This window comes from Suncus etruscus, chromosome 16 (genome assembly GCF_024139225.1).
Source record: "Suncus etruscus isolate mSunEtr1 chromosome 16, mSunEtr1.pri.cur, whole genome shotgun sequence".
Classification (NCBI taxonomy): domain Eukaryota; kingdom Metazoa; phylum Chordata; class Mammalia; order Eulipotyphla; family Soricidae; genus Suncus; species Suncus etruscus.
The window spans coordinates 46,238,044-46,256,566 of NC_064863.1; the positions used below are offsets into that span (position 1 = coordinate 46,238,044).

Here is an 18,523-nt window from a genome sequence, read left to right on the forward strand (position 1 = left end):
GATTAGCACCTGTTAGAGCAAACACCTGGCATGTCACAATGAAACCTACATCCTGTGCTTTCCCCAGTCACATGCACATTCCCCCTAATCACATGTTATGTTCCCCTAGTCAAATAGGTCATGTCCATAGACCTGACATACTGCACGTATACCTGGCCAGTAAGGCCCTCCCTTTCTCTTTGTTAGAACTTTTCACGCAGGTAAATCCTATTAACTGTGAAATTGCTTAAATCCTCCTTCTTTCCTGATATTAAAGAAGTTGTCTCACTGCAGTGGCTCCAGAAGACCTTTTTCTGAAACCTCCCCCCATCTTCATTTTTTCTTTTTTTTTTTTTTTTTTTTTTACGGTTTTTACAAATATTTGTTTATTTTAATGAAGCTGGTACAGACAATGTCCATTTAAATCCCATCTCCCAGGCCAGAAAGTACAAACAAAATAAAAAAAGAGCAGTGTTCAGTTGTATATACTTCTGTATGAATAGCTTTAACTGCTAATGAAAGAACTTTTCTGGGATCTTCTGACAAGCTTTTTTCTCATTAATCTTAAAATGCTTTCTCCAGTGAAACCATCTTTGAAGTTAGTCATGACTCTCATCACAGCTGTCATTTATTTCGTTTCCAATCTGATCTTGTTCCTCTTCATTTTTTTTTTTTTTTTTTTTGGTCCATACCCTCAGATTTTAAAAGTAGCTTCAAGTTAAGGAAAGGTCATTTTCCACAGTTCAGTTCTGAAAAACTTCCATCTCCCACTGAAAATCATAGTCCAGGAGTGAAGCGATCACATGCTAGAACATCAGGGCCAATTGAAAAGTCATTACGGACACTCGCATTGGTCAGTCCTATTTATCACAAGTCTGAAAATGCACAGTCCCTGCAAAAGATGGCCACTCTGTGCACACGTCATTTCTAAAGGGAGAGCAATGTCAAGGGGCTGAGGTCTGATCACCAAAAATCAGCACAATGAAAACAAATGATAATGAATAATGGGCACTAGAATTCAAATTACCAGATGTTTTAAAGAGACTGGGTGCCTGTTCTCAATTCTTTTTTGAACACCACATTACAAAAGAACTATTTTTAAAAATAAAAAAGGATTGAGGATAAAGAAAAAAATAAAAAGAATATCTAAATCCTTGAGTGACCCCCTGTTTGTTCCTGATAAACTTCAATCACATCTTCTTCCTCCATTCCAAGTTCTTTTGGAGTGTGGTTATCAGCAATTCTCTGACCTTCAAAGAGAAACCTGAGTGAATTCATTGGAACTCCCTGTCTTTGACAGTAAGATTCTTTAAGTTTCTTGAGATGTGTGGTCATTTTCACTTTAAAATGAATCTCACTGCTATCCTGTCCAATAACTTTGAGTTTTATGTATTCTCCTTCCTTCTTATCTCCCAAGTCCTCAGTTGAAGGTTTTGCCTCCTGATCCGACATGGTGGCGCTGGCTCCCCGGGCTGTCCGCACGGCCGCGGCCTCGGGCAGGCAGGACCTCGCTGGGGCTCCGCAGCGCAGACCGTCTCCGGCCACAGCACAACACGGCGGCGCAGCCACTTCCGGCGTGCGTCACTTCCGGGGCCCCATCTTCATTTTTTCACCCCTGGCAACATCTTTTACATTGGAGATTGAACCTGGGTCAGTCAAGTACAATTCAAATACCTAACTCACTATACTAATCATTCCAGTCTCTAGTGTTAAAATTTCTAATCACTGGGGCCAGAGAGATAGCATGGAGGTAAGGCGTTTGCCTTTCATGCAGAAGGTCATCGGTTCGAATCCCGGCGTCCCATATGGTCCCCCATGCCTGCCAGGAGCAATTTCTGAGCATGGAGCCAGGAGTAACCCCTGAGCACTGCCGGGTGTGACCCAAAAACCACAAAAAAAAAAAAAAAAATTTCTAATCACTGATTGGATTCTACTTTCCAATTTTATTCTAATAATTCTAATTTCATTTACTGACTAGTATGATTTTAGGAAGCACCTGTAAACTGCTTTGTAAACTGGGAACAACACCTATGAATGTACTAATAGAACTGTTAAAATAAAAAAGAGTGACATCATATAAAACTGAAAACTGAGATGCATTACAATAGTGTCAAGGCCCCAACTGAAAATAATACCTAAAATCTTCTCATTATTGAAAGAGTCAGAATTCTGGGATTGGATTGATAGTAGGGATTAAGGCTTGTTTTGCATGCAGTGGACTCAGGCCATCTCTGCAGGTTTCTGAGTACTGCAAGTTGTGGCCTCGTGAGGCCTATGGGCAATCCCAGCAACAAAAACAGTAGCTGAGAAGTGCTGTATCCTCAGGCTTTGCACCACCTGCTATGCTGGCCATACCTCACCCTGGGAAATCCACCTCTACCCCTTCAACTGGCTTAGAGTATATGATTTGTATTCAAAGGCTTAGCCTTGATCTCTGGCATAGCATAGATCCTGAACACAGGCAGAGACTGGTCCATCCTGAACACTTCTGAATATAGCCCCATCCTCTCCACAGACAATAAAGACAATTTTTAGTTAACAATGTCTTAATAACAGACTAGTAAGATAATACTTGCCTTGCATGTGTCTGACCCTGATATAATCCTGGGCACAACATATCTGAAGCACCCCCAGGAGAGATGCCTGAGCATTGACACAGGTGTAGGCTCCAAACAATCCAAGCCATTTATAGTAGTTCAGTATTAACTACTATAAGAGTTAACTGTTATATTAGCTGTTATATTCATTGTAAACACACAGGCTGGAATTGGGGCCACTTTGTTTTTTCAGCTGTAGGGAAAAATAAAATACCTTCCCTTAGTTTATAATTTATTGACTTCAAGATTCTTTTAGTTATCATTTTAGCATGTGGGTACAAGGTTGTCCTTCTAGACCTTTGCCAAGCCAAATACAGAAAGGCAGTAAATTTTCCTTTGTCTTTTGGCCAAGGCATCCTAAAGACTCTGTTCTCTGACATGTCATTGATCGTTGGGGAGGAGAAAGGACTGGGACTTGGGGACCATATCTGGCAATTCTCAGAGCTTCTATCAGTTCTATGCTTGTGAGTTGCTCCCAATGGTGCTCAAGGGACTATGAAGTTCCAAGAACAGGACTGGGTCAGTTATATGCAAGATAAACAGCCCTTTTAACCCCTCTACAATATCTCCACCAGAAAAATAGGTGTTCTCCCTAAGAACATCATGATCCATGGAAAGGGATGTGACCCCAGCTCTCCTCATTACTCAGAACTGGACTTGGAAGGGATTTTTTATGAAATAGGAAAACAATTCTCTTCTTCCTGAGTGTAGAAACACTTGAGCATACTCAAGGTATAAATGTGGAGTTGAAGAAAAGAGTCTCCTTCTTGACTTCCACAGCAGGGAAAAAGGCAGAAGCACTCCCCACACAGAAACAAAACAAACATACAATTGATTACATACTTTCGTTTTGAGTCTCTTCATTCTTCTCTCATGCAGTTGAGGAACGAGCTGCAGCAATGGATGCAGGACAGAGGACTGAGAAACATAGACACAAAAATGAGTACAAAAGTGTCTCAGCACTGGACATAAAAGTGTTTTCTAGTCATTTATATTTCACCCATTGTACTGGCTTCAAACCAAAACAAAAAACAAAAAAACAAAAAAACCCGAAAAGTTATTATCTAAGACCTCTTTGTGAGCACTTCAGAAAACTGTAGAGACTAAGCAAAACACTGGCATAAAATTTGGTAGCTCTATACTACAGTCTTTATCATTATGTTAAAGAATCAGTTCCCAAGGGTTTGCCTGTTTTATCACTTGCATCTTTGAGGACAAAATGCTATCTTCATCTCCATTTTCTCAGAATGGTTTGGGACAGATGAAAGCAACTTTGTGAAAATCAGATTTCCATAATAAAAATATTTTTGTGACATCTAAATTTTAAAATTATATGTTATGTTTATGGGTCTGAAGTGATAGCATAGTGGTAGGGCATTTGCCTTGCACACTGCTTATCCAGGACTGACTCAGGTTCGATCTCCGGTATCCTATATAATCTGCCATGAGCGATTTCTGATTTTTAGAGCCAGGAGTAACCCCTGAGCACCACTGGGTGTGGCCCAACCTCCCCACCCCAAGTAAATAAAGTTATATATTATATATATATTCTTATATATATTTACATATATATGTATTTAAAACTCAACATATGGAATGAGCAACAGAAGACACAAAACATGACAAGCTGTCCTTGATAAAGAAATACTGTGATTTACAAACTTTTTCTCAAAATGTAAAGTTGTCAAGCAGAGGAAAGCACATTTGAGACAAATTTCATTTTGAAGGCATTCATTAAAAACTATTTTTAGTTAAAAAAAAATTCAAAGGCACTCATTTTAAACGCATGCTCTGAACCAAACCTTCTCAGAAAATATTAGATCTCACAAAAGATTATTCAGTTTATGTTAAGCTTTATGGAATACTTATATATAAACAGTTCAACTTGTATTTGGCTTAAGGGCAGCTAATCTTATCTTTCAACTCTTACGTAAGAATATTCAATGTCTTAAATATTTTTTAGACCACACCCAGCAGTGCTCAGAGGTTACTCCTGGCTCTGCTCTAAGAAATCACTTCTGGCAGCTTAGATAACCATTTGGTATGGTGGGGATCAAACTAGGGTCAGCTGCATGCACAGCAAAGGCCCTCTGTGCTATGGCTTTGGCCCCTGTCTTTAAACATTTAAATTCAATTAAAAGTTATAGCTAACTTTCTATAATTACACAATGCTGTTTATTCCCTACATAGGTTCACAACAGTGAATATTAACCTTATAAAGAATATTATCATTAAATGATTAGATTACTAAGCTTCTTAGACTCTTATAGTAAATCAGGTAGTTAACATTTTTTATTAAAAATTATAATTTTAAAAATTTCCACAAAACCTGAAATTCAGAAGTGAATGAATTCAAGTTATTGGTATCTGGCTAATCTCAGTGACAATAGTTTTTAAAGAGAATTCTTAAAATTCCTTTGAAGATTTTTATTCTTGCTCTAATCACAATCTAAACAAGATTTTTCATAAAATTCCTCCTGCCCCTGCCCCAGAATAGACATTACATGAGAACACAGATATTATTTCTAATTCACCGCTATTTTACTAGTACCTGGAATAATGCTTGACCCATAGTAGATACTCCAAAATAACCGCGGAGGGAATGAATTTTTTTTTTTTTTTTTTTTGTGGTTTTTGGGTCACACCCGGCAGTGCTCAGGGGTTACTCCTGGCTCCATGCTCAGAAATTGCTCCTGGCAGGCACGGGGGACCATATGGGACGCTGGGATTCGAACCGATGACCTCTTGCATGAAAGGCAAACGCCTTACCTCCATGCTATCTCTCCAGCCCCGGAGGGAATGAATTTAATGTACTAAAGTATAAATAAAACAAGTATTTGTGCTCGCTTCGGCAGCACATATACTAAAATTGGAACGATACCGAGAAGATTAGCATGGCCCCTGCGCAAGGATGACACACAAATTCATGAAGCGTTCCATTTTAAAAAAACAAACAAAAACAAACAAACAAACAAAAAACAAAACAAGTATTTAATTCCATTTGTTCATTCACTAGCAATCTTTTATTTTACTTTGGTTTTTGGTGCTGGAGGTTGAACCCATAGCCTCATATGTATAGCATGTGCTTTATCATTCAGTTATATTCCTAGACACACAGATATATTTCAAAAGTAAAAAAATATTCATTTTGATAAAATGCTTAAACTGCTTTAAGTATATATATATATATATGTAAATATATAAAACAAATACTAGAGATAACTACCCAAAGTAGCTTTTAACTTACCACAGCATTTGAATTGCCCAACTTTTGTGTCTTCGAATAATGAAATAAGAACTGTAACCAAGAAAAAGGTAGTAATATTTACTATAAATAAACAGTGGTTACTTTATATTTAATGTAAATATATATAGAAAATATCTTACCCTTTTGGTATTATCTTTTTCATCTGTTTCCTGCTAAAAAGATGCTCATAATATTATCATATATTATGAAATTGTATTATACATAATTTCTAGTTAAAATTTTAATATACGATGATATGATTATAAAATTATATGATACATATTACATATGTGATATAACACTAAAATTGCTTAAGCAAATTTTAATTTAAAATAAAATGGGAGGGGCTGGAAAGATAGCATGGAGATAAGGCCTTGCATGAAGGTCGATGATTCAAATCCCAACATCCCATATGGTCCCCTGAGCCTGCCAGGAGCGATTTCTGAGCATAGAGCCAGGAGTAACCCCTGAGTGCTGCTGAATGTGACCCAAAACAAAAAAACAAAAAACAAAAAAACAAATAAAATCAAATGGGAAACTGTGTAAATGCTATATGTAATAAAGGTTAGAGATTATTACAAAGAAATTGAGAAATTTCTAAATATTCAACAGTGGTAAAACAAAATTTTAGTAGGATTAAATAATAGAGTACACAGAGGAGAGACCTAAGAAGAATCAAATTAAAAGGTTTGTAGTATTGTCACCAAATAATTGAAAGGTGGCAAGACAGAAGAGCCAGAGGAGGAGATATATTTGACCAACTGGGGTCTTTATTGAGGAGCACCCCCAGGTGAGGTCTGACAGTCTCTGCAGAGGCTACCAGAGTCAAGCCTGTCTTCTGTCTTCTGTAGGTCTGTATAGTTTACATCTGGTGGGAAAGAATATAGGGTCTGGAAAAGGTATGTATATCCTTAGGTTGTAAATTTTCCATTCACTCTGCACACAGGTCAAATTGGGATTTCGCTGTACTCAGTCCTCATGACTTAAAGTATGGGCTGATATCCTGCTATTCTCTTGAATTTAGTCCACATGACTTAGACAAACATCCTGTTTGTTTTTATATTTTCCCAGCTCCAATCATTATCTGCTGTCTTCAATCATGACTGGCCCCTCTTTTGATGGAGGTAAGGATTGCTGATTTTTAACCTCTGCAAGCCATAATTATAAGATTATGAGTTATTTTTGCTTTCTCTTGGCAACCTATGGCTATGGTGTTGGGAACTGAACCACAATTAGCTGCAAGCAAGGCAAGTGTCTCAATCTCTGTATTATCTCTCTGTCACCTAATTTTACTTCTCTTTATGTATTTTTTCTGTTTTGCTCTACCTCTCTAACCTCTAAAAATACAGAAACTTTTCGCTCTTTGAGAGTTTTATTAGTATTTTAGCTGTTACTTTTTGTTCTCATTTGCTTTCTCAAAGGAAAAAAATGTATGTAAGCATCATAGTCTTTTCTCTTGTTAAAAAAGGTTATTAAATTTTGTGGGGAATGGGACTATTTAAAACAGTAAAAAAAAATAAAAGCACATAGTTGTAAACAAAATTTTTGATTCAGAAAACAGCTGTTTCTGGGGCCGGAGAGATAGCATGGAGGTAGGGTGTTTGCCTTACATGCAGAAGGATGGTGGTTCAAATCCTGGCACCCCATCTGGTCTCCCGAGCCTGCCAGGAGCGATTTCTGAGCACTGCTGGGTGTGACCCAAAAACCAAAAACAAAACAAAACAAACAAACAAACAAAAAAAACAAAAAACAAAGAAAACAGACCCAAGAGTAACCCCAGACGCTCTATTGGGTGTGCCCCCCAAACAAACAAAAATCAAAACATCAAATTTTAGACCAGCAAGATAGCTCAAAGTGCTGGAACGCATGCTTTGTACTCTGGATCCCTGTACCTCATGATTCCCAAGTAGCTCTGGGAGAGCACTTCCAGGTATGACCCCAAAACAAAACAGAAAGAAGCCAAGCAATAGTATGGATGCTAAGGTGCTTGCCTTGTTCACAGCTGACCTGAGTTTGATCCCCAGCATCCCATAGGTACTGGGAGCACCACCAGGAGTAAATTCTAAGTGCAAAGCCAAGAGCAATCCCTGAACATTGCCAAGTGTGATTCCAAAACAAACAAAAAACCAACAACAGAACAGAAAGTATCAAAATATCAAGATTTCATCAAACAATTACATATGAAAAATGTTAAAGTGAGAATGTTTTGAAAATCATATTGAAGCAGGCAGGTAGAGAAGACCCCCTCCCCATGGCAATGAGTATTATTTATTTATTTATTTATTTATTTTTGTGGAGGGAGCCACACCCAGTGTGGGTTACTCCTGGCTATGAGCTCAGAAATTGCTTCTGGTTCAGGGGACCATATGGGAAGCTGGGGATCAAACCCAGATCCGTCCTGGATCCGCCGCATGCAAAGCAAAAGCCCTACCACTATGCTATCACTCCAGCCCCTGCAATGAGTTTTTGATTTATAATAAAAGTTCTTGGGACATAATAAAACTAGAAGATGGAATCTGAAGAAGTTACTCTGTTTCTAGCCCTAATACTGTGGATACTGGAACTGAGGCTGGATAACAGATGCTCCAGCAAAAAAAAAAGGCCAGGAAAGGAAGGTCAAAGAAGATTAATGGATCCTGACTCCTCCCTTGACAACCAGGGACTCTCACCTCATAGAAAGCTCCACAGGAGCAGGATGAGAGAAAATCTATATAAATGAATTCGAAACAAAGAAGCACACATGTGCTCCTTTGTCCATAAATATAGTCCCTGGGTCACATGTCACTTGCATATCCACTCTTGAAATGTGGACTTTCCTAGTTTCATGCTGAATTGTACCAGTGGTCTCTTCACCTTTGGAGAAGCCTGTGTTCTCTCTTGAGAGTGTTACTCTCTTCCTTCCTTTATCTACTCCCTCCCCTTCCTCAGAATTTCCCAATAAAATCCCGTTTTTAGTTCACTGCTCCCTCTGTCTACCTTGAATTATTTTCTTTACTGTCTTCTCCTAAAATCCTTTCCTGTGAGGGAAGGTGTTGGATCTGAAAGCCCAGGCAAAGCAGTCACCTGGGGACCTCCATTGACATCAATATGTCAAAACAGAATTAATAATAAAAAAAAATAGTATCCAAGACTTTTGGTTTTCTTTAATCATGTTTTAGCATCAGGACATCAATAGATAGGGCACAAAATGAAATGAGCTGTGATACATTCTGCTCTTTGTCAAATTTCTACCTATCATCATATCAAGACAGAAAGTTCCCTCAGAAGAAAAATAATTTTAATAAAAATCTCAGACATCACTGTAAGGAACCAAATTTTAGACATTGACAGCATCATTTCCTTTCCAAGTATTTTAATATCCTTTCCTAAGAGTCCAATACAGTAATCAAAGAATTTGACAAGTTGTCTGTTCTCCAAAGTAGCATTAGGCCTAGAAAGAGCCAACATGATCTCAAGTTTTTCTCTTCAGAACTGGAATGCACACCTCATATTTGATAAGACATAGGATCTTCCAATTTATTTATTGCAAAAGCGTTACTATGACCTTAAATTTGTGGGCAAGAGAGTAACATTTATTTCTTATCTAAAACAACTTATCTCTTCCAACTCCTCTTGGCACACTTCCTAGATTTATAGTATATTCTCTCTCAAGAGGGAGAGAGTGATCATTGAACAAATATAATTTCAACCTTACCTGGGGCTTGGGTGGAGTCCCCAGAATTGTAAAGCAAAGCTCCTGAAAGGCTTCAGAATCCTAATGGAAATGAGAAGATAAAGAAATGCTTCTGCTTTAACATTTGCATAGAAGATAAAAACAGAAATCTTAGGAGCACACAGACAGTCCTACCATGCAGAATCCATCCTATATTCCACCAAATTTGCTGACATCTCTTGATTTTGCTCATGAAAAATGCTTGGGTTGTAAAAGTAAAACTGTCCTTCCAATAAATAAAAAAAAAAATTGGGGGGTAGGGGACATATTATATAAAAGCATCGATTAATACTTCCTTGTGATCTCAATGCAGATTTCAGTGCCTACTAAGAATCCATGAAGTCCAATGACTAAGTGAAAATAAGGCAGTGCAAAAAGAGAGATTATTCTTCGCAGTATGTAGCAAAGCCAGAGTCCACAGGTGAAAATTGTGAACTACTCTGGTTATTATTCATCAGTGTCTAATTTGAAATTACCATTACTGCTGCAAACAGTGAGAATTGGAAAGTGGGGAGAAGCCATGTGGATTGTACTTAATCCATATTGCCACCTTTGCAGGCTTCTGATTGCACACCCCGGGATCAGGTTTTTCCAAGTATCTAAGAAGTAGGGCAGAGCTGCTGAAAGTTAAGCTTGTTGGGTGTGGTGAGGAGCAGCCCAAATAGACAAGTAGGGGCAAAACCTGCTTTGCACAGAAATTCGCACGGAAGTATCATAAATAATTGACAAGTTAACAAATGCATATGGGAAGTAATAATTAAGTGGAACAATGGCGAGGAAAAGCAATATAATTAGTGGTGAAAAAATTGGGGACTAAGTTGAGCAGTCTAGCACTGGATAGATAGCTGTGTTTATATCTATCAGCACTGCTTGTTTTTTCTTGGGTTGGTTACCTAACTTCTCTAAACGGTAATTTTTTTCACCCATAAGTCAATCAGGGGATGACAACATCATTGCAGACTTCTTTTTCATATTTCTGAGCCATTCCCAATCGTGCTCAGGGCTTACTTCCAGCTTTGTGCCTAGGGATCACTCCTGGAGATAGATGCTCAGGGGATTATAGTGTCAGAAATTGTACCCAAATGGGCTGTATGTAAGGTAAGTGAGTGGTTCTTCCAGAGTTCTACTGTTATTGCTGTTGTTGTTTGGGGGCTTTGTGCCCAGGGATTAGACCAAGTAGTGCTCTGGGAATCATATGCAGTCCCAGTGATCAAACTGGCAAAAAATGTTTGGAAGTGTTATTCAAATTATCACATAAATAAATAAAATAAAAGTTAATGTGAAAATAATTGTTAAAGGTTCATTTAGTTCATGTGAAAGAGTTCAATAGTAAATTTACCAACCTCTCCTCAAAAAGTTCACAATATCTAAATCAAATAAAAGCTTTGTTTTGAGCCATGAATGTAGTTCAGCAGTACAGTGCTTGCCTAGCTTGTAAAAGGCCATGAGTTTAATCATAGGTACTTAAAAAGAAAAAGAAGAGTCATCTTACTTATTTTTAGAGAATTTAGATGAATACTTGAAAATTATCATCCTTAGTGTTGGAAGAAAAGTGATTGCAAAATTGTTTTACATGGGGCCAGAGCAATAGTAAAAGATATAGTGCTTTGCCTTGCATGAAGCTGACCTGGGTTAGGTCCCTGGCATTCTAATGATCCCCTAGCCTATTAGGAGTGATTTCTGAGTGCAGAGCCAGGAGTAACTCCTGAATGCTGCTGGGTGTGGACCCCCAAAACAAACAAACAAACAAACAAACAAAAAAGAGTGTTTAACACTCCTTAATTACTTTAACTATTTCAAAAAGCCATTTATTATAATGTTGGTCTTGCTTTATCATCTAATGCCTCTAGACGCCAAACTTTGAAATAGCTTAAAGTTTGGAGTAAATGCATTGAACACAGGTGATTCAGGTTTGATCCCCAGTACTAATTGTAGGGTTTCCTGAGTTCTGCTAGGAGTGACCCTAAGCACAGAGAGGGAAGTAGCCACTGATACTGACAGGTATGGTCAATAAAACAAAACAAAACAAAAAGACAACTTTCTAATGCTTCTAACTTCCTGAAAACTATCCTCTACAGGCTGAGGAGAAATATCTGCATCAAGCTTCTGCTCCCCGGAATGGCATGTTGGAAGGGTCATATAAAAGATATGGTGCCTTGGCCAGAACTTACACAAGAGAGACAACTCAGTACACACAGCTCATTGTGCCAAAAAAGGTCAAGCCAGGAACCACTCCTCTATCTAAAAGGCTTATGACAATGATTTAAAAAGTCTAAATAATGAGGCCAACTGCTCTGTCTGCACTCAGAGACAGAATCTCTGACACAGGAGTAGCATCCATTGGAGATAGTGGGAGAAGTATTTCCCATTCCTACAACTCCAGGCTAAACCAGAGCTAGGTCAGCCTTCCTCAGACTTTAGTCCTCTTAACTTTTTTTAAAAGGGAAAAGGAGTCAGTTACCAGCTAGATAATCCTTTCAGCCCTTCTTCTGAGGGATTTGCCCAGCTTTTAGCCAGATCTTAGCCATCTGGCCAGATGTATTGTCTGTCTTCCCTCTGAGACCAAAAGAACCTCAATCTGGGAGAAAGTCCCCTCATTACTGTGTGGCCCTAGCTTAATTTTTTTTTTTTTTTGGTTTTTGGTTTTTGGGCCACACCCAGTGATGCTCAGGGGTTACTCCTGGCTATTCGCTCAGAAGTCGCTCCTGGCTTGGGGGACCATATGGGACACCGGGGAATCGAACCGCGGTCCGTCCAAGGCTAGCGCAGGCAAGGCAAGGCACCTTACCTCTAGCGCCACCGCCCGGCCCCGGCCCTAGCTTAATTTTTGGAATGGTTTTGGCAAATAAATTTGGCATCAGGTCTAGGGCCATATTCACAGACTGACTTTTCAGTGGCAATGATACTTGGATATTTCTAAGTCTAAATCCAAAAGATTATATTTAGTCTAAGAAGACAGAATATTAGCTTCACCTATATAGCAATAGACATATTATTTGTATTATTTTGAATATGGAGGGGTAGCCATTGGGGCCATACCTAATGGTACTCAGGAACTATTTCTAGCTCTATGTTCCAGAATTACTCCTGTTGGTACTCAAGGACCATATATGGTGCTGGGGTTCAAACCAAGGTCTAAAACAAATGACCATCTGCAAGAGAAGTGTCTTACTTCCTGGATTATCTCTCTGGTTCTATTTTGTGATTGTTATTGGGTTCACCCTTAGTGTTTATGGTGGGGGGCTGGACCATTCAATCCATGTAGTGCTCAGGGACTACCCTAATGTGCTGGGAGTAGGGATCGTCTAGTGCCAATGATCAAACTCAGGGTCTTGCACATCTTTGGCATATGCTCTACCCCATGAGCTCTCTCCCTAGCCTGATACATTTTTTTAATCTCCACAAAATTTAACTCTGAAGGTATTTTCTTTTCTAAAATTATGTATGTTATCTGAAAATCTACTGTATTTAAACAGAGAAACCTGGAACTTCTCAACACAGGCTCATGACATGCTTGTCATCAGGTGATGGAATCATTTTGTCAATTCATGATGACTGCATTGACATATTGTAGGAAGTCCCCAAAATATTAACAAGTCCAAAGGGAGAAAAGGAGTACTTTAGCACTACACACTTGATGTTATCACAAATATCCCCATTAGAAATTACCTGAGTCTGAGAATCAAGGGACAGGAAAGATGAGCAGACATCATTTAGCTGTAGAAAACAAAATAATGCCAGTTATGTGTTATAAATAGGCAGAAAAATGTAGAAAATAAAGAACAAATTTTTTTTTTTAGTTTTTGGTTTTTGGGCCACACTTGGTGACACTCAGGGGTTACGCCTGGCTATGCATTTAGAAATTGCTCCTGGCTTAGGGAACCATATGGGATGCCGAGGGATCAAACCCTGGTCCTTCCCAGGTCAGCTGCATGCAAGGCAAATGCCTTACTGCTTGCTGAGCTACCACTCCAGCCCCAAGAACAGATTTTTTTTCTAAAGTCAAGTTACTGGTATACCACCAATATTTCAGTAGATTTTAGAAGTTTGTATTGAAGAAAGAAATTCTCAAACTTTGTGAGAATGTCCTGAAATTATTTCTCCTAGACTTCCCCCCAACCAGAGGAGTTTAGTCTCCAGTCACAGTTAATAGGGATCATCACAGTTAACAAGTCTTAATGTAATCAGAGAAAGAATCGGGCATTACTTAGCCTGAGAAATATGAGTACCTTAAGAAGAGTCTGAAATTAGGAGCACTCTGTTATCACATAGCTTCTGATTACATATAATCCCATCATACCACCCACACTATAGATAATAGGCACTCAGTGATGACTAACACAGCAAAAACTCATTTCGGTAACATGGCATTCACTATTTCTCTACTTAAGGAGTCACCCTTGGAAATGAGACTTTCTTTACAATGAAGTCTTATCAAACTTATCAAATTGTGGGCCACAATTCTGTCTTTATTTCCAAAAGAAAACTGAAGAGACTGGAAAGATGAGCCAAAGGCTAAATGCATAATCTGCATGCTAAAGATACAGGTTCAATCCCTGGCATTACATGATTCCCCCAAACATTTCTAGGAATGAACCCAAAGCTCTCAGTTTGGGATTCGTCTTTGTATGTGGTTAGCTTTTCTAAGCACTTTTGGGTGTTGCTTTAAAACAATAATAAAAACAGAAAATTGGAAAGGGAAATATTTCATGCTATAATATACTACTTAGTTAGCTTACTCATCTATACCAACAGAAACCCAGGCTTGAGAACATATAAACAGATGCAAAAACATGTAGACACACATGATAAACGTCTTGAGTACAGGAGCTATGCCAAATTGAACATGCTAAGAATGAGTGTTCAAATAAATTATGCTTTAATTCAACTGAACATGTTGAGGGGGGAAGCTTATCATTGAGAGAAAATCCAAAAAGAAACTCCTCTAAGTTTCAATTACTGGACCATGTTTCACTATTCTCTTGGCTCCAAAAGTTACTTTGCTTGCTTTGGTTAGGGTATAAGAAAATGGCTCCTCCTGAATATTTGTTCTGCCTTATGTATCTGAAGATATTACAAACTCACCTAAAAGGCTGTCCACCTAAAGACAAGGCTTTCTGTATATATAAATTAGCTTTGTCCATGAATAGAGAATCCTTGAACCTCAGGGCTAGCTAGTTTGTGCATCACTATTGTTTGAACTAAAACATTAGGATAAGAAAAAATACAAACACAAATCACCAAATTAGGAGATATTCCCAAAGCTTTTTGATCTTTGTTCTCTTTACTATAAAAGCCACAGAAACATTTTAGCCCACTTTCTATTTCAGTAGACATCTGTTTATTTTACTTAGTTTATGGCCCTAATAATTTTGAGTGTCACTAATTGCTTCAGAGAACATTGTAAAGATCTATCCATGGGTAGATTTATTTGCAAATGGTCATGTCTTTATATATGTGGTTAAAATTATGTGATTTTATTGTCTGGATGGTCTGTAATTTTTTTAAATTCCCACTAGAAAACTCAACTATGTGTTCTTAGCATTTTAACATTTTAGAATCTTTCAATGTTGGTTATTATATAAAAAGAAAATGTGTCGTGCTTTTATAAAAGTATTGAAATTTTCTCTAATATTATATAATTTTAAAAATATATCTCCAGACATAAATTACTTCTAGTTATATTATTTCTATATTTCATCAATTTTTTTTGCTTTTTTTGGGCCACGCCTGGGGACACTCAGGGGTTACTCCTGGCTATGCACTCAGAAATCGCTCCTGGCTTGGGGGACCATATGGGATGCCTAGGATCGAACCACAGTTTGTCCTGGGTCAGCCAAGTGCAAGGCAAATGCCCTACCGCTGTGCCATCACTCTGGCCCCAAAACTAAATGCTTTAAAAGATTGTCAAACGGGCCCGGAGAGATAGCACAGCGGAGTTTGCCTTGCAAGCAGCCGATCCAGGACCAAAGGTGGTTGGTTCGAATCCCGATCTCCCATATGGTCCCCCGTGCCTGCCAGGAGCTATTTCTGAGCAGACAGCCAGGAGTAACCCTTGAGCAACGCCGGGTGTGGCCCAAAAATAAAAAAAAAAAAAAAAAAAGATTGTCAAACACTAGCTACTATCTGCTCTATCTTTTCTCTTAAATGCTGTGGGTCCTCAAGTTACATTATTATATTCAACATTGTTTTTTTTAAAGATTTATAAAATATTTATAAAGATTTTTATAAATCTTTGTTTAAGCACCATGATTACAAGCATGGTTGTAGTTGGGTTTCAGTCATAAACAGAATACCTGCTGAGCTATCTCTCAGGCCCCAGAGAGATTAGCTTTCATATTTACTTTTTTCTGACAGAACTATAAAAAGTTATATATGTGTATTTTTTGTTTGCCAGGGATTGAACCCATAACTAGACATGTGAGTCTTTGATTTACATAATAATTATGGATGGTGCAGAAGGATTGAACTCAGGCACTCATCATATGAAGTACATATTATATCACTGAGCTTCATCCTCAGCCCCAATCTTTTCTGAGAAAAAAACCTCTCAAGCAGTAGTACTCAGAGGTCCCTGAGTAATGGGGAACCACTCCCTTAGCCCCTGTGCCATGTCTCTGACATTTGAAACTTTATTTTCATGCTGGTTTCTTGTAGTAAGATAATTTTTTAGTTTTTGGTTTTTGGGTCACACCTGGTGGCGCTTAGGGGTCACTCCTGGCTCTGGCTCAGAAGTCACTCCTGGCAGACTTGGAAGATCATCTGGAATGCTGGGTTTAGAATCAGGGTCCATCCTGTGTTGGTCACGTGCAAGGCAAACGCCCTACCGATGAGACTCTGGCCTCTCTTTTAGTGAAAATAAATGTCATTACTTCTTGTATATTATTTTTTTGGGGGGGCGGGTCACACCCAGCAGAGCTCAGGGGTCACTCCTGGCTCTACACTCAGAAATCGCCCCTGTCAGGCACGGAGAACCATATGGAATGCCAGGATTCGAACCACTGTCCTTCTGGACGCAAGGCAAACATCTTACCTCCATGCTATCTCTCCAGCACCAACTTCTTGCATATTCTTATGTCCAGAACCTTTTGAGCTTTATCCCAGCTTAATAGTTTAAGAGGAAGAAGTTTATTTGGGTGATTTTTCTTTTTTTTTAAAGCAAGATATTTATTATTGTAATTCATAATTCTAGATCAAAGGTGCCTAAACTTATTTGTCCTACTGCCTTTCTTTCAGTAAAAGAAATAATTTTAGGCTGGAGAGAGAGACAGTACGGCTAGCTGGTCGGGTGCTTGCCTAGCAATTGACTGACCTTGGTTAGATTCCTGCCTTGCAGATAGTCCTCTGAGAACATCCAAGAGTAAACTCTAAGTGCAGAGCCACTTTTATTGGGTATAGAGACTTGAGTTTATGATCATATGTTTGCTAGTAAGGCAAACAAAGTAAGTCATTATGTTATTCTTTTTGGCCACTATTTTGTTCCTTTGTTTTTTGGGGGTGGGAGGGCGGTACACTCCCAGCATCGCCACTCCTGGAAATACTTATAGAACCACATATATGCGGTGCCAGTGGTCTGTCACATGCAAGGAAGGCACCTTTCCTACTGTACTGTCTTTCCTGGCCAGTACTGTCTTTCCCAATTAAATGTTCTCATTTTAATCAAAGATAATGAGCCTACTGAATGTGAGTCTTTAAAAAAATAGCTTAACTAGTCCTTTGATACAATCTTTTATGTTTTATTTACCCTAGTTGTGAGAGGGGTATATAAAAGTCTCCAGCACAGTTTATTTACATTTTTTCTGAAGTCCTATCAAAAATTAAATTTTGAAGTTGTTTGCTAAATGTCTATTCATTGATGTATATCCATATATTTATTAAGGAACAGTGATTTACAATGCAGCTAATAATACTTTCAGGCACCCTATGTTCCAATGTGCTCTACCATTTGAATCATATCCCAGTTTAATATGCTGTTGCTCTGTAATTATCTTAGAAATCCTACTTTGTCTTGGATTTCATTGATTTGAATTCTAAAGTTTTATGAGATTTTAAGAATATTAATCCAATTTTCCATGTTCCATTGCTTAGCATGTCATTTTAATCCTTTTATTATTATACATTGTTTTTTATTTTAAGTGTGATTTCCATAAACAACTTATTAAAGTAACTTCAAAAATCCAATCTAAGAACAGTTCTTTTATTCTTTTAGGTTGTATACTTAGAAGAACTATAATTATTGTGATTGTTCTTGTTTTTAGGACTTAGGTTTTACCATCTTGCCATTCACTTTAACTTTTTTTCTTACATTTAATAAAAAATTTAAACTTGATGACATATTATTAGTATTGTCATAGTTGTTTAAGCTTAAATATGTGCACTATATTATTTTACCATGATAATTTAAAAGGAAGGCAAAGTCCCCACTGACTTTATTGAGGATAATACTTTACCTCATTCCACAACTGTAGTTCTTGCTCAGGCTGTAATCCTTGAGTTAATAGTGGAGCACCTAAAAATAAAGTTATGTTCACAATTAATTTGCAGGTTTTTTAATTTAAAAAGTCACTGTCAGATGGTATATCTCATTGCTACCTTCCTATTTCAATTAAATATGCCAGCATTTGACTTAGTATAAAGATATAAATATAAATAAATCTTGCCAACATTATAAAGATATTACTTTTAAGAAGGAAGGAAGGAAGGAAGGAAGGAAGGAAGGAAGGAAGGAAGGAAGGAAGGAAGGAAGGAAGGGAGGGAGGGAGGGAGGAAGGAAGGGAGGGAGGAAGGGAGGGAGGGAGGGAGGGAGGGAGGGAGGGAGGGAGGGAGGGAGGGAGGAAGGAAGGAAGGAAGGAAGGAAGGAAAGAAGGAAGGAAGGAAGGAAGGAAAGAAGGAAGGAAGGAAGGAAAGAAGGAAGGAAGGAAGGAAGGAAGGAAGGAAGGAAGGAAGGAAGGAAGGAAGGAAGGAAGGAAGGAAAGAAGATGGAAGGAA

General features: G+C 38.2%; 1 protein-coding gene, 1 long non-coding RNA gene and 1 other non-coding gene across 3 annotated transcripts; 1 reads left to right on the forward strand and 2 right to left on the reverse strand.

Moving 5' to 3' along the window:
• Positions 1-348: 348 nt before the first annotated feature.
• LOC126032292 (small ubiquitin-related modifier 1) lies at positions 349-1,550 on the reverse strand. The gene has a single exon (XM_049789953.1). The coding sequence runs from the start codon at positions 1,429-1,431 to the stop codon at positions 1,126-1,128; it is 306 nt and encodes a 101-aa protein (XP_049645910.1). The 5' UTR covers positions 1,432-1,550; the 3' UTR covers positions 349-1,125.
• A 3,865-nt stretch (positions 1,551-5,415) lies between these two features.
• Positions 5,416-5,522, forward strand: LOC126032994 (U6 spliceosomal RNA). Its single transcript, XR_007504152.1, has one exon. It is a non-coding gene; the product is annotated as a U6 spliceosomal RNA (small nuclear RNA).
• Positions 5,523-9,538: 4,016 nt separating this feature from the next.
• Positions 9,539-18,029, reverse strand: LOC126032302 (uncharacterized). The gene is made up of 3 exons (XR_007503845.1): positions 17,986-18,029; positions 13,205-13,252; positions 9,539-9,577 (listed from the first exon to the last, which is right to left on the reverse strand). It is a non-coding gene; the product is annotated as an uncharacterized LOC126032302 (long non-coding RNA).
• Positions 18,030-18,523: the final 494 nt, after the last annotated feature.

Coding starts and splice junctions, on each gene's coding strand:
- LOC126032292 (XM_049789953.1), bottom strand. CDS start 1,431: ATGTCGGATCAGGAGGCAAAACCTTCAACTGAGGACTTGGGAGATAAG.